The sequence below is a fragment of the Trachemys scripta genome, chromosome 4 (assembly GCF_013100865.1).
Source record: "Trachemys scripta elegans isolate TJP31775 chromosome 4, CAS_Tse_1.0, whole genome shotgun sequence".
Taxonomy (NCBI): Eukaryota; Metazoa; Chordata; order Testudines; family Emydidae; genus Trachemys; species Trachemys scripta.
This window is the reverse complement of record NC_048301.1, coordinates 33,152,685-33,169,694: the sequence shown is the minus strand read 5'-3', so window position 1 is coordinate 33,169,694 and position 17,010 is coordinate 33,152,685. Positions and strand designations below refer to the sequence as shown.

At 42.5% G+C, this 17,010-nt stretch overlaps 1 protein-coding gene across 6 annotated transcripts in view; it reads right to left on the bottom strand.

The window, feature by feature from the left end:
- Positions 1-17,010, bottom strand: part of EML5 (EMAP like 5) — a 290,414-nt gene that overhangs the window by 172,094 nt on the left and 101,310 nt on the right. For all 6 annotated transcript variants that reach the window (XM_034768124.1, XM_034768125.1, XM_034768126.1 and 3 more), the window contains 3 exons: positions 16,595-16,851; positions 6,999-7,211; positions 1,749-1,916 (listed from right to left, as the gene is read on the bottom strand). In XM_034768124.1, the coding sequence (XP_034624015.1) occupies positions 1,749-1,916; positions 6,999-7,211; positions 16,595-16,851 (638 nt within the window). The remainder of the gene's footprint in view (positions 1-1,748; positions 1,917-6,998; positions 7,212-16,594; positions 16,852-17,010) is intronic.

The following is a 17,010-nucleotide window of genomic DNA, read 5'->3' as shown; positions in this document are numbered from 1 at the left end:
TACAAAATAAGAATGTATTAAAACAAGGCAATTTAAATAAAAGCCTGATATAATTAAAAGAATGATTTTTTGGAAATACATTATTTGTATCAAGATCATACACTATATACAATACCATATTATATTTGTTTGCAAAATAATTAATTAAACATGCTTTTAGGACAAAAAAGTTCTCATCTCCAGACTACAACTCAATTCTCGACATGTCCCATTTAGCCTAGTTTATAGATATATAAAGAAACCCCTTGTAAAACTGTTAAATAAAAGTCATTGATATAGTGCATTAATGTTGACATAGATAAATAATGCTCCAGTCCTGCAAGGACTTAGGCACATGTTTTACTTTATGGACTGTGAGTAAAGTTAAGCACATGTATCTTTGCAGGATTGAGGCCTAAATCTGATCTTTAACACTAATTATGCAAGTTAGAGATGGGATACTTGAAGGGCCCATAGCTTGCTTCTGTTCTAAACTGAGAGCCTTGATTGAGAAATCTCAAACACACGAGTTAATGCTTTAGAATTTAAATAATTAAATCGATGCATGTTAAATCTTACTTCACTGATTACATACTCAATGAAAGCATATTATTACACATTTCCTCAAGTAACTAAAATAATTCATTTGCAAATATGGTGGCCAGCTTTCTAATTTGTGAAAACCGGACACTGAGCACTGGAATCTACCCCACTTCCTGTTCGGCCTCTTCTCCAGAGGCCCTGCCACTTGCTCCACCTCTTCCTCTTGAGGCCCCAGCCCCTGCTCCTTTTTCTCCCCCCCCCCACTGTCATTCACTGCTCTCTCCACTGCCCTCCCCTTGCCAGCTAAGAGGGCTCAAGGGGTGACAGGGGCAGGACACCGGAGAGAGAGCCAGGCTCCGGGGGGTGACCACGGTAGGGCGGGGAATGGAGAGCCAGGCTCCGGTGTGGAGAGGTGAGTGGGGCAGGACGGGGGAGGGAGAGCTACGCTCCAGGGGTGGAGAGGTGAGTGGGGCAGGACAGGGGAGGGAGAGCCATGCCCCGGGGGTAGAGAGGTGAGTGGGGCAGGGCCAGTAAGGGAGAGCTGCGCTTTGGGGGTGGGAGGGTAACCGGGGCTGGACAGGGAAGGGAGAGCCACACTCTGGGGGTGGAGGGGTGAGTGGGCCAGGACAGAGCAGGGAGAGCCATGCTCTGGGGTGGAGAGGTGAGTGGGGCAGGACAGGGCAGGGAGAGCCACTCTCGGCGCAGGATGGGAGAGCCGCTAATACCTCTCTCTGTTGGAGCCATTCCAGAGTGCTCCGCTGCTCCTCCAGATTCCAACAACAGCTGCTGCTTTTTCTCACCTCCCGGTGGTGGAGACTGGGTACTGCAGGTAATCGGGCTTTTAGTGTCCAGTCAGCAGTGTTGACTGGACACTGCCAGGCTCCCTTTTCGACTGGACTTTCCGATCGAAAAACGGACACCTTGCAACCCTATTACAACACTGGTATGTTTATAGTGGTGATGCTTAAAACTCTTCAATATTGTCTTTGCACTTACAGGACATGAGGAAAGTGATGAGTATATTTGCCAAATCTCTCTATACTTATAATAGGAAGTATCAACAAATATTGGGGTTATGTTATTAGCTACCTCAGGCAACTGCAAAATTTTACGGATGATCAATGCATAAGGTTAAATAATTCTGAATATGTATAAATTATTTTGATACTTATATTAATCTTTTTCACTGTTTTTTTTAAACATAAAAGAATGTTATGCGCTCTCACCTTGGGGTGCTATGTGAATAGCATCCTTCAGCTTCCGTTCAGGAATGAATTTCCACTGGAAGACAGAATGATCAGCTCCACCAATAGAAACAACCCACTGATGATCATGTGACCATCTGACATTTGTCACATGAGCTGAATGCCCAAGATATTTTTTAAACTTCGCTCCTAGAACAAGGGCGGGGGGAAAAGGGGAATAAAGCATTTTCAGTGTATTCAGAATAAATCTTTCAAAAGCACAATGATTTAAAAACAGGGAACATTTCTATACAAGGTGTGAAAAAATAACCATTAAGCTTTAAGTAAAAAAAATATTCTGCTCACTAGATGCCACCAATCTGGATAACTAGAATTCCATTTGCTCTGCTTTGTAACAGGAAGATGGATCGATAAAGAGTCACAAAATTATGATACCATTCCCAGCCTCTAATCTGCCTAATTTTACTTTTATGCACCAGTTAATAACAGATGAAAAAGCAGAGGCAGAAAGGAAGGAGGGACATGCTAGGCTTTCATGAAGTTTACTACATTAGAATCACTTTCCCTGCCATCACAGGGTGGCATTTTAATTTTTATTTACACATATTTAATTGGGGTCCCCTCACTGGGCTCTCTGAAAGCTTAGAGTGCCAGCTCCCACTTTTCCCATTGAAGAGCTTTAAGTGTTAAGCAATTCTTGCCAGGCATACTCATCACTACTATTACATCTGGTTAGCTCTGTTACCAAATCCTGCATAACAAACTCAAAATTCAGATATATGTCAAAAGGAAATTGGCTTCACAGAACTCATTGCAGGCATTCTCATTCTTTCTATTCAGCAGGTTCATTTGCCGTTTAATTAGTCATGCTCAAAACTGCTTAAAAGAAGGAGGAAGCTGGTTTCTTTTAGATTTTTCTGAAAATTCTTCTTAGGACAGGGTTTTTGGTTCATCTCACTTAGCAACTAGCAAAAGCCTTAAGGCTATCAAAAAAAAAAATCTGAAGGACTTCTTAAACTGTGTTTGCAAAAGGGAATAAGGCAAAATAGCATTAGATATTCATGCCATTGTTGAGTGGCACAAACTCATTATAAAATTTTATTTCTATAATAGCACAAAGGTTATATGAACTTGCCTAATGTGTGTCTTCAAGCCCATTAGGTAGGTCACACTGTTAAAGCCAGGGCCATCCTGAGGGGGGCCCAGGACCTAGGACGGAAGTGACCAACCCGTCACTTCTGGGACCGACCACGCCGGCCAATCGCACTAGCCTGCAGGGCCCCTCAAAGTGCAGGGCCAGAGCGGTTGCCCCAATTCGCTGTACCCAAGGGACGGCTCTGGTTATAGCTTGAATTAAAAAACATCAGAGAGTATGTGACCCTTAAAGAACTAGTTGATTGTAAAGTAAGTGCAGATTTACATGAGGATTCTGAGGATGTATCTAGGGCTCTAGGATCAGTTATCTGTTTCTCAAGTATCCCCAGATCATTAAGTTGTATTTCATGGATAAATTAAAGGACTCAAATCATCCTACAGTATCTAAAAAATTCAAAAGTAGTAAAAAAATTTGATTCCTTTTGATACAGATTTCTTACATGATCGAACCATAGGTAAGGCTACCATTATGTCACCAAGGTCACGGAATCCATGACTTCCGTAGACCTCCATGACATTTTCTGCCCCGGGACTGGAGCTCCCAGCCAGCCCTGCTCCCGCAGCTCCCAGCCCCTGCCCTGGTGGGGGGACTCCTCACAACTGTCCAGCTGCGGCGGGCAACGGGGGGGACTCTCCGCAGCTGCCCAGCCACAGTGGGGGGACTGATGGACCCTGCAGCTGTCCAGCCACAGCAGGGGCGGGGAACACCAGCAGTTGCCCAGCTGCAGTGGGGGGACTGGCGGACCCTGCAGCTGTCCTGCAGTTGTACAGCAGGGGCGGGGCACACCTGTGGCTGCCCAACTGCCGCGGGCAACTGGGCAACTCCCCACAGCTGCCCAGCCGCAGCCAGCAGCTGGGGAACCCTGAAGCTCCCAGCTGTCCAGGGGTGAGGGGACCCTGCAGCAGCCCAGCCCCCGGGCAGGGGGACCCCAGAGCTCCCACGCACCGCAGCGGTGTGGGACATGGGAGCCCCCAGCAGCAGTGGGTGGTGAACCCTCCTACCCCTTTTGTCAGGGATATTTTAAGTGAAAGTCAGGGACAGGTCATGGGCTTCCATGAAGTTTTGTTTATTGCCTGTGACCTGTCCATGACTTTTACTAAAAATATCCATGACAAAAACTTAGCCTTAACCATAGGACATTATTTCTCTGCTCTTTCAAAAGCTAGGATTTAGTCTAGTCGCGAGGCTAATCTTAAATATTATGAAGACTCTACCTCCTCAAATGCTAAAGTGCATTTCAGGGGCTATGTCATATGATCATGGTATCACAGGTTTTAAGATACAACAAATCTTTGAGACTTAGAGCACTTTTCTTGCTCAACCTGGATGGTTTCTGGAATAGAGCTTTTTGAATAACTGTGAAGCAGCAACAACTCTTTTTTGTTAAACATATGAGTTTGCAAAGACTTCCCCCTCCCCCTACAATACATACACACACCTCATTTTGGGGACTTCATTTGAGAGTATGAGGTAGCTTGCTCTGAGCTTCAGCTTCAGAAATTTCATCTGAGATTTTCCCTTACCCTTAGTAGTAGGGCTGAGCAAGAAGTAGAGCCAACCAAAAAAAGCTTTTCCACTCCCATTAAAATGTTTGAGATTTCAATTTTTTTCCAATTCCTGACCAGGACAAAGCTGAGTCTTTAGAAGTTTTTTGTTGAAAAACCCACTCACCCATGAATAATCAATGACCTACTGGTTAGAGTACTCACTAGGGATGTGAGAGACCCATGTTCAACTCTCTGTTTTCCCTGATTCAGACCAGGGACTGGAACCTGTCTCTCCCACATCCCAGTTGAGTGCCCTAACTGGGAAAAATAGATAAATCATCTTTGCTGACTTCTGGCCCAAATCCCTTAGAGAGGGGTAAGGGCTGGAAGAGGGAGGGAGTATTATGAGGGAGACCACAGTTACAGTGCCTGGAGACATGTTCCCTGCATGTCTCCCTAATGAAAAAGTCAGCTATTTCATCACCTTCTGTAGGAGCACTGGAAGAGAGGGAGAGGGAAGGGGAGGCCCATTTCACCTAAGGAAGGAGTTTTGAATTACACCTCTACCCCGATATAACGCTGTCCTCGGAAGCCAAAAAATCTTATCGCGTTATAGGTGAAACCGCGTTATATTGAACTTGCTTTGATCCAGCGGAGTGTGCAGCCCTGCCCCCCCGGAGCACTGCTTTACCGCGTTATATCCAAATTCGTGTTATCTCGGGTCGCGTTATATCGGGGTAGAGGTGTATTTAACCTCATATTCCCTGATGCTTAGTCCTGGCTGAACAGGGGTCAGCTGCTCAGAATAAGGAATAGCAGGACCTGAAGCAGCTGGAAACAGATGACCTGACAGTATATACACGGCCATAGGAAAAGCTTGCACCTTTTTTAATATCTGAGGCATATTTGGCAGTGGAAGGCATTGGAAAACTGAGCCTTATATGAAAATTTTCTTTCTGGGAATGTCAATGTGTACTGTGTATGTCCCTCTTTCCCTTATGCTTGGAGGAAGATTAAACTGTTGGCTGTGGGCCAGAGTCTATGACTCAAGTTGAGGCTGCACCAACTTTGGCAAGACTGCCAAAGTCCTTTTTGTCTTTAGAGGTGTTTAGAATTGTTGTGTTTGCCAGCTACGAAACTTCTCCTTGACGGTAAACTCCCACTCTGCCTTAATCAAGTCCTCAGAAGTAGGTTGTAGAGGAACACAAAGCTCCTGATTTATGCTAGCTAGGAAATACTTCTCAGACACTCCCTGGATTTTATCAATGGGCCCTGCTCCTGGGGTTGATCCAGCAGCATCTCCAGGGCTGCTAGAACTTTTCTTAGCATGACAGTGAAGAGGGAACCTCTGCTGAGGCTCCTCGTCTAGGATCACACAATCACAATCAGACAGTTTCCCTTCGTCAAACAAGGTGGCAATATAGAGGAACTTCTAGGATTAGAACCAGAGAGAAGCCAAAGTCATGAACTTTCAATTTGCATAATTTAACTGGGACCTGGGGTGCTGTGGCACGCACCAGTAATCTCAGTTTCTTGGGAAGCTGAGGCTGGCAGATCGCTCAGGGGTTCTAGGCCACAGTGCGCTATGCCAATTGGATGTCCAGTGCCACGGACAGCCTGGTCAGCAGTTGGTCGAAGAACTGTCTAGAACAACACGAATGATGTGTTGTGATTGGCGTGCTCTCTGTGTGGGCTGATGAACCGATTGATCAAGAATTTAACTGGGGCTTTTCTTCCTTTCACAAGGAACTGTCCCTCTATTGGCACTGCTTTTATGCTCAGAAGCCCCAGGACTTGTGCTCAATAAATGGACACTACCTCTTTAAATGTTTCTCTGGGTAAAATGGCTCCAAAATGGCTCTGGGGAAAATGTATCTGCCATCTAGGCTTCATCCTGGGGCAAGGGTGTTTCCTGTGAGGGCCCTGGGCAGTCTGAAGGTCTACTGCCTCTGCAAGTTTGGAGGCGAACACCTCTGGGAGTTCCTCCTAAAGGATGGTCCTAGTCCCTAAACCAGAGCCAATGATCCAGTCTGCCACTAAGCACTTGAAAAGGGGGAATGCCTACTTGGAATAAAAATGACCAATATCCACTAACCTAGATCTGCATATGAATGGAGTGAGACCACAGCAGACACTTCTGCAGCTCATGGGATCAGGTGTGCTGACACTGTGCTTCACTGAGTGCATGTGTGGGGGTGAATTCCTTCACTTTTTAGAGCCCTCAGAGATTCTTTGCACAAAGGTCTTTTATTCTTACTTTCCATAATTACACAATTTCATCCATAGCACGAAACATGACAGATCAGCAATCATGATAAAACAAACAATTATAAAGGAATGCCCATAGTGCATTTGTTCTTCTACTAAAATTTCTAGAAACTGTGTACTACTGCCATATAAAACCTGTGGTGATATAAATCACTATCTTATCCAAAGTACACACAAAAACATGGATCATAAATTCTGTAAGTCACTATTACATGTTCATTTAATCAAATCATTACTATTTTCCACAGTTGTACTTTAACATTCTAAAGCTTTGCCATTTAAATAACTTTTAAGACCTTTCTACTTTCCCCAAACCTTTATAAATATTCATTAATAATTTATGTCAAACAAAGATATTACCTTTTCTTAAACAAGGATACCGGAATAGTTTGACTATTCCATAGTCATCAGCTGTAACCAAAACTTGACCATTAAAATTTCCATCTACAGAATTGATATCATTGATATCTGAATATTTGGGCCAGATTCCATTAACTTCAAGGCCATAAACACATGTCCATGAAGCCCATTGGACGCCTTTTAATTCTTCTTTATTTGTTACTTCTTTTCCACCTAAAAATAAATGCAAAGGCATATTTTTAATAATTCACTCCTTTTTCCTTTAATAAATTTGGAGCTAAAATTATCAAAAAAAATGACCAGAACTCACATATAGCTCAGACTGAGTTGAAAATTGTACAGTAAAACTATATTTTTTAACATTCTTTTTATTATAGGCAGCACTGATGGCAACGTCTATAGTCAACATTGCTTAATACTTTCTATTATAAGATCTAGTTTTCAATTGCATATAATTTTGCCAAACTTTTTGGCTGAAATTTTTCATAGCAGGTATCTGCCTCAGGCTGATTTTTTATTTATTTATTTATTTACAGATTCAGCAAAAATGGTTCAGCCATTTCCAAGAACAAAGGTAGGGGAAAATATGTTGTTTGGCCCCTGTTAAAAAAAAACCCTTACAAACTTTTCATTGAGAAACCCTAGTGCCTCCATGATTTTGAGCAGGAACTTGAAAATCTACCAAATATGACCAAATTTATACATCTCTGAAAAAATCTCAGTTTATACAGATTTGTTAGAAGTTGGTAATATTCTCCAATGATTCCACCTGCACGGAACATGCTCCATCCACACACAGCTCTTATATGCTGACTGGACTGAGAACACACCATCCCAGAGCTGCAGACATAGCTAGGGCCACTATGGTGCCAGGCACCGAAACAGAGAACAGGCAAAAAGAAGAACAGGAGTACTTGTGGCACCTTAGAGACTAACAAATTTAAGGTGCCACAAGTACTCCTGTTCTTCTTTTTGCGGATACAGACTAACACGGCTGCTACTCAGAGAACAGACAGACTTCTGTTCTCTCAATGCCCCCTTCTGGTGTCCACGCAGAAGGAGGAAAAGCAGATTGACAAGCTTAAATGCAAAGTAGTGAAGAGGGAGAGAGAAGGACAGGGGTGGGCTGGAATGGACAGAGCAGGGACAGGCTATAGGGGTACAGAAGGAGGGAGAACAGGGACAAATTGTGGAGGGCCATGTTATGGGCAAGGATAGCATGGTATTTACCAGAGGTGGTTTTTACCAGGTAAATCATGTTTTTTGCCACCCCAGCAAAAACTAGTTAGTCCCAGTTTAAGGAATTTTCTATTTTTAAAACTGTTTAATTAATGCACACCACATTACATTTAGTTTCAGTTACATATTTGAATTGTGGTTAGATAAAACAATAGATTAGGAGATTAATTTAGGGTTGTACAAATAAAAAATAAAACTGCAGTGGAGGTAATACTAATATACGTAATTACAATACTGAACATTGGAAGGTCTGTATACGTTTCAGTTTGGAACTTTCTTAAGGAAGTTATACATGTTATGACTCATTTAATTTTTCAATATCATATATACAAAAGTAAAAAAATTTGATTACATGAAAATGATAATACCCCAGAGCCGTAAGAATGAAGTGTTAAGCAATCAGAAGCATGAAGAGTTGCAATCTGCCAGTTGTGACACAGAGGCCCATTGGTGGTTCACGACTTTGTGTCAGCAACTCGTCAGGCCTGACATATTCACTACACCTAACACATTGTTTTCATGATATACACCCAAAAGGTGGAATGCAATATATTGCTGGAAAACTAGTATCTCACTGATCATTAATAATCTTGTTTGATATATGTAGGAGATGTGCACAAATAAGATATGTGCTAGAATTATGTTCTGAAAATGTGTTTGAGAAACAATGCCTAAAAACAGTCTGCCCTAGACAAAGGATCATGTATTTGTTTGTCTGACCAGCCTGGTCCTCAGGCAGAGACAATTAAAGTATATTTACATACAAGCTAAACAGAGTAATCAACCTAGCAAGTGGGGGAAATAGTCTCTTAGCGGGTCTGAACCTCCAATGATAAGTAATTGAATCACCTGATAGTATACAATACTACTGTATTATAAAAGTGCATCAAGTATGATCTTTTATGAAAGCTAATGACACATTGGTGATTAATATAACTGTGAAATGTACATATTAATACTATATGAAGAATTATGGATACTCAATAATATTATGCTTTAAAGTCAATGAAAAACAGGGAGAGAAACAGGTTTTCTCCCACAGGAAGGGAAGAAAAGCATGAGGTCATCGAGTCTGGGGACAAAATAGTGAGTTTAAGAAGATATAAGGAGAGAGAAGAGGCTATCTTGGGATCCATCAGTGGACAGCACAAGGGGTCAGAGCTCTTGAAATCTGAGCAAGATGGATCCTTCAACCAAGGGAGTTGAAGTCTGTGGGAATCGAATATAAGTGAAAAACCTGCATAGGCAAAGATCTTTCACCTGCAGCCCCTTGTACTTCTGTAGAAGTTCCTGACTTAAAGAAAGTCAGCCATGGATAAAAAGAAAAAGATTGGTAAGAAATCTACCTTGAACCCAACGCTGTAGATTGTTGAGTCAAGTCTTAGCCACTAAAAAATGTATTTTACTTTTATTTGCTTGCAACCAATTTGTCTTTGTCCCTTGTGCTTGAACTCACTTAAAACCTCTCTATTTTTGATTAAATAAACTTGTTTTACTTTTATTCTAAATTAACCAAGTTTGAAGTGATTATTAACGCCATGGTGCTTCTGTCTCTTTAAAAGAGCAACAGGCCTTATTACTCCTTTGAACGTTCCTGGAGAGAGCTGGACATTTCAGGGCAGATGGTTTGGGGAAAATTCAGGACTGGGAATGTGTTGGGGTCACTTAGTTAGTAATAACCAAGGCTGCTGGAGACCAGAATATGTCTGTCGTGTAATAAGCGGCTGCTGGAGTCAGAATTGCTGAACCAGAGCTGTTTGACACAGAGACACACAGTGCATGCTTGTATGCTGTCTGGGAGTGTCCAGACAGGGAGCTACAGAAGCATAGCATTTTAAGGCACTCAAGGTTAGAGGACAAGTGGTGACATAACCTCTTACTGGTCTGGGTTGAACCCCAAAATCTGACATCATTCCAGGTCCATCTTGCCACACAGCATTCTATAGCAGAACACTGACTTTGATGTAGTGGACAGATGGAACCTATTCCTCAGTTTTGAATGGATGCATCCAAAGTTTGAAAAGATTCATTCTATTCTTGCTGAACTTCCTGGACACTGATGCAATTGCACCACTAATTCTATAAAGTCAGATGGAATATCAGCATTCTTCAGATTTTTCCAACATTTTATAAGGGAAACTTTTCCCTTGATGGCAGATGAAAACATTGATTTTGGATACAGAGTTTGTTCTACTTAAATGAAAGTAAATATGGCAGAAAGTTGGGATTTTTGTTGAGCAACCACAGCCTTGCAATTTCTTCTTATTCAGATGACAATTTCTTTCTTGCGTATTTTGACTTAAGGAGGTTGACACAGGAGTAATTGCCTCATTAAATCTCTTTTGTACTTTTGCTTTGTGGGTGCAAGATCTTCATTTATCAGTAGATCCAACCATACTTTACATGCAACTCTCACTGTCGGTGTATCTCTTTGGAGTTTGTGAAGTGCCACACCAACTGGTTTCAACTAACGGACCAAATTCTTTGCTTCTTGGTAAATACCTAGATTATTAATTATACTGATCACTTTATCTTCAAGTTCTGCCTCATGATCACTCATAATCCAGAGATAATGTGACCAATTTTTAACATATGTTTCCTCATATATTATTTGTCTGTACCATTGTTGTCACCAGGGATTTGGGGTTTTACAGACCCTTGGCATTCTTTTAACCAGGCTCTAGGCTTATAAATCTATGTGTTTCATCAAAGTACTTGTCCAAGCAGATTTAGCTAATGTGATGCATATCTCTATGCAATCAAAGCGTCAGCATCTTGTGTCAAATCATTTCTCATACTTTGCATCTTTTTCTCATCTTGTATTAATGTACCTGCTTTTCCATGTAATTTGTTGTGTGCTTCCATGCTCAAGCCATCAGTACCTGCATCTAATAGTTCACCTGCTACCTGCTTTCAGTCGGGTGATTTGTAGCCTAGCTTTCTGCAGCTGATCATTGCATGAAAAGTTGGATGTTCAATAACAGAAAAGGGAATATTACAGACATAAAAAAAATCTGCAATTTTCAAGTCTATCTTTTGTTTCAGTTCTGGAATTGTTTTTATTACAAACTTGGTTGAAAAACTGTGGTACTTCCCTCCTCATTGTCTTTGGCTGAACTGGATCGGTCTTTCTTTTGATGTACTTGGCAATGACAATGCAGTATTATCAGTACCTTCATCCTCAGAGTTTGAGTCTAATACTCACTTAGCCAAAGTCAGTAGTTTTGATGTCTTTGTTTTTTCCACTGCATTTTGCAAAATGTTTTCTCATATGATCTGCCATCCCGCTTATTTTTCCTTTGCAATTTCTGCATCTAAACTCTCTTTGCCATCTTCATGAATTTTCTCAAAATAGCCATGAATTGGGTCAAGTGGTCTTCCAACTTTGCTCACGCTGAAATATTCTGACTTGAGTCACTGTACTCACCAAGTTTAGTTGTAAGCAATTGCACTCCAGCCAGCCAGCTCAAAAGACAGAGTACTGGACTAGACAGTTAGGCAGTTTACCTCAAACAGAACCTGAAACATCTGAATCTGGGAATTCTTTTTCTTTGCTAAACAAATATATAATATTCATTGCTAAATAAAGAAGGGGAATTCCCAGATTGAGAAGTTTCAGTTTCTGTTTGAGGTAGGCAAAGCAACAACATACAGCTTTAGGTTGAGGCTCTTTCTTCGTTTTATTTTAGTTCCTTTAATTAATTACTGCAAAACTTTTATCAAATTGTTAAATATTTTTCAGTAATTTTCATTTGTATATTCTAATCATAATTTTATTTTCCCCAATTTCCTGGTTTAAAATCTGTATTTACCAGCACCCTGTCCTAAAGTAATTTTTCTCAGGACATTGCCAACCTTGGCTATGCGAATGGGGGAAAAGGGGGCAGACTTGGGAGAACAGGGGAAACACACACCCCTCCAAAATCTGATAGGAGACTTAGGAATCCCATTCTAACATTCCTCTGCTGGATCATCAGTGGGTCCCAATCTGCAAAGGGCTGTGCCTGGCCCCGACGGCAACACTTTGGAATAGGACTGACCATTTTTCTGCTTGAGCATAGCCTCTGGGAATTGCTGCTGCAGTAGCTCAAGGGGCACAGCTTGTTGCAGCTCTGTAGTTCACCAGGCCTCCTCTTGTACTTCCAGGAAAAGTTCTGGGCTTCTGCCTGAACCTGCTGCTACTGAACCAGAGTCATATGCTCTCCTCAATGGACAGAAGTACCAAGTTGTGGCAAGCAGGGTTGCTCCATAGTGCCCTCTGTGGGGCCAAACATGGTACTACAGGCGCTCCGTGCCTTAGTCCACAAGTTTTGGAATCCCGTTAGGTAGCCTATACTGTAAGCCAGGGATCAGCAAACTTTGACATGCAGCCCATCAGGGAAATCCACTGGCGGGCCAGTTTGTTTACCTGCAGCATCCGCAGGTTCGGCCGATTGCAGCTCCCACTGGCCACGGTTCACCATTCCAGGCCAATGGGCGCTGCGGGAAGCAGTGCGGGCTGAGAGATGTGCTGACCGCCGCTTCCTGCAGCCCCCATTGGACTGGAAGGGTGAACCACGGCCAGTGGGCGCTGCAATCGGCCGAACCTGCGGACGCTGCAGGTAAACAAACTATCCCGGCCCGCCAATGGATTTCCCTGATGGGCCGCATGCCAAAGGTTGCCAACCCCTGCTGTAAGCTCAGTGTCACTGTCTAAATAGTTAAATAGAAATAAACTCAGAATTTAGCTGTCTGAGCCTTGAAATAAACAAACAAAACCTCAAAGGCAAGCACTTAGTTGCAGCACTTGAAGGCAAGACCATGACATGCCCTAAGTTCTGGGCTAATACTGAGAAGCTCCTCCTGTGTCCCAGTCTCACTGAGCTCTGCCTTCTTCTCAAGGTCAAGCCTTCTTAACTGGCCTGCTGGCTCCTGATTGGTCAGTGTCTCCTCCTGGCCCTTCTAGGCTCTGGAGGACTACTTTTTTTGGTAGGCTGGCCTGAGAAGAGAGGTGTCAGGGGTGCTGGCGCCTCCAGCAGAAGGGTCAGGGAAGGCCAAATGGACCTTGTCACAGACATCTTTTGGAAGAAGTGCTAGAGGCATCTGAACAGAGAATCTGTTTAAGTCGGATTATCCTGATTAAATCCATGTATCATTTTTGTATCTAAAGTTATGAATATTGGCTATGTATTTCTATCTCAAATGTGTTTATTCCTGGGTGACACCTCACAAATAGATTTATATCAAGGCTAGACAGCTATGTGTGGATGGCTCATTAAGGACACTTCACTCTAATAATGGGCCATTGAAGAAACTCTTCCCACCCAGACAGCTCTCCCCAAGGATGCCTCAGACACCAAGGGGCCAACCCTTGTGAGTCATCAAACCATGTAAGGACATGTGATATGCCCATGTCACCCTGGACTATCTTGGGGCAGTAACTTTCCACAAACAGGGGCTGTGGACTTTGTTTGGGACAGTAAATTTCCATGGACATCGCAGAGGATATAAAAAGACACCTGAGACATCTCCATTTTGTCTTCATTTATTGCTTCTTTTCTCTAGACTCTGGAGCGCCGCCAGCTTTTCTGCCGCCCTAGGCGGCGGAAGGTCCCGCCCTGAAATGCCGCCCCCCACAGAGGCGGCAGAAGGTCCCGCTGCCGAAATACCGGCGCGGTCGCTGCCCCCCAAATTGTAGCACCCTAGGCGACCGCCTAGGTCGCCTAATGGGTTGCGCCGGCCCTGTCTGGACTGGATTTCTAACAAAGACGCTCTAAACAAGGACTGATGACCCCCAATCTGTTTGGGTGATTCCAGAGACTTTTGCAAGCTAGCATTTTATTCCATTACTGCTGTGATTCTGATCTATGAACGCTGAAAATCATTTGTATGTATATCATCCTTTAACCAATCAATAACTCTTTTCCTTCTTTTTTATATTATTAAACCTTTAATTTTTAGCTATGAAGGATTGGCATCAGTGTGATTACTGGGTAAGATCTGAGTTATATATTGACCAGACTAAGTGGCTGATCCCTTGGGACTGGAAGGACCCTATATCTGATTAAATTGTTTTCAGTAACCACTCATCATAAAGCCCAGTGTGTCTGGGTGGTGACCCAAGGACTGGAATGCCTAAGGAGATTGCATCTTTGACTTCTTGTTAACCAGTGTGGTGATACAGAAATTCATTCTTGTTACTGGCTGGGTATAATCTAATGATAGAATAACCAACAATTCGGGGTGAGTCTGCCCTATTTCTCAGTCTGTCCTGAATTTGGCATTCTTAGCTGTGACCAACTGAGGCATGGTGAGACCCCCAAAAGGGGGAAACATGGATGGTGACATGACCAGAGGCCAAACCACGAAGAGGGCATTGCGGTTCCTGAGGCTACAAGGGGGGCTGCAGGTGAATGCAGACAAAGTGACAGTGTGCAAACTAAGGAGAGGGAGGGTTGTCGGCCTCGAGCTAATGCCCAGAGTGACCAGGAGAAGGCGCCAGCTCTGTGGTGAGTGATGTGCCCTGCCACACCTCCGTAGTCAAAGTCAGGGATGGAAAAGGAGTGGGAAAGGGCACACCCCTGCAAATATTGATTGGTCTTTCCAACAGTTCAGTCAGGAAAGCACTCTTGCAGGTACGTGAATTGGAATGTCCAAAGAATACATGATTGGATGATACACAGACTTCAGCCATCCCTATAAGCATCTGAGATGAAGACTGTCCGATGCTGATCTCTACTTTATACCTGGAATGGTCACAGACAACTCAATCGTCTAGATAAGGGAATATCAGAATGCCAGTGATTCTGAGGTGAGCAGCTACTACTGCCATGCATTGGGTATCAAGTATCAGAGGGGTAGCCGTGTTAGTCTGAATCTGTAAATAGCAACAGAGGGTCCTGTGGCACCTTTGAGACTAACAGAAGTATTGGGAGCATAAGCTTTCGTGGGTAAGAACCTCACTTCTTCAGATGCAAGACTTGCATCTGAAGAAGTGAGGTTCTTACCCACGAAAGCTTATGCTCCCAATACTTCTGTTAGTCTCAAAGGTGCCACAGGACCCTCTGATACATTGGGTAAACACCCTTAGGGCAGATGACAGACCAAAAAGGAGGACAGTATATTAGCAATGAAGGCCTGCAAACTTCAGGTACTTTCTATGGCTTGGATGGTTTGTCAAATGAAAGCAGGCATTTTGGAGACTGAGAGCAGCATACCAGTCACTGGAACTGAGAGATGGAATGATGGATGCCACGGGAGCATGTTGCTGAAACTCTTGGTCTAACCTCAGCACTGAGCAGATCCTGAGGAAGGTTCTTAGAGACACTTCAGTGGCCTTTTTAAGACATGAAGTGCTCTTTTTGGGTTTTGTGACAGATTTAGGTCTCAATTCTTTGCAAAAGGAATCCAGAGACAGGGAGTACTTCCTCTTTTCACAGTGGGAGGATTAAGCTTTTTCAGATTTTTGAGAGAAGTGGAGAGGCACTTCCAGCAGGACAGGTATGGGATTTTATGGTCTCAGACACCTCGCAAGAGGGGCAATGAGTAAACGCCAGAGATCCTGGCATAACCTCTCAGTCTGAAAGGAAGAGATCTCTCTTTGCAGGGTGCAGAAAAAAAACCCATAAAATGATTAAACAATAAAGAATTGTTAAAATGGGTACTACTATCTCACTGCACTTGTGAATGATCTGTTTACAAAAGAGAAACATCTCAATATAAGAGAGATAACCATGACAGAGCACAAGGAGTTTCTCACTGCGTCTGGCTGCTTGTTAGAAGAACTGAAGGAGGGGTTGGAGTGGGTCATCCTGTATACCTCATGGCCCCAGGCGAACGAAGTGCAGAAATCATATTCTACCCTGACAGGTAGTACTACAGAGAACTGTCTAGCTCAATTGCACTGGGGATAAACACACTTAAGTGGAAGAGATAAGAAATCACTCAAAGAATTAATCTTTTAAAAAAAAGGTGGGAGGAGGAGATATACTCTTCAGAACGATCCACTGATTTAAAAAAAATAGTTTCAAATAATTTTTTAAAAATAACACTGTAATAAAGCAAACATGCTACTAATAAGAGAAAGATAAGAATATTTAATTAAAATTAAGCAAATATGGCTCAGAAATGCTTGGTTACCCAAGCCAGAGTACTATAACAGTCTAGAATATGAAGATAAATCTGAATGGGCAGACTATTTATGGACACGTCTCTAATTTTCTCAAACATGTTATCCACTGAATAATTACTTGGTCCATAACATCTTTGTTCTGTTTCCATGCCCTTAACAACTTAACGTTTCAAACCAAGACTTATTAACTATATATTGTAGATTGAATTTATAAAAGAAAGTAAATTATAAAAATACAAAATCTTACTTGGCATCTTGTAAAAAAGTCTTTTTCCACTGCCATCATTGGTCTGTAAATATTTACTGTCTGAAGACCAGTCCATATGAGTGATGAAACTTACAGATCCAACACATTCCCCAACTTTTTTGTACCGCTGAACAACACCATAAATATCAACAGAGCTGTCATTGGAGCCAACCGCAAGGAAAGTCCCATCTGGTGAATATTTTAATTCATGAATGGCTTCTTTCCTGTCTTTAATATGAACAACCTCTGTCATATCCCTGTAGTGGAGAAAGAAAATGTGTCACAAGCATAAAAGAGAATATCATCATGTTGTCAAGCTCACAGTTTCAAGAATGTGCCTGACAAAATCTTCTTCTGAATTCAGAAATTTTACAATTCCTTGTACAAATGTAATTTTCTTAATATGTTTTCAGAGT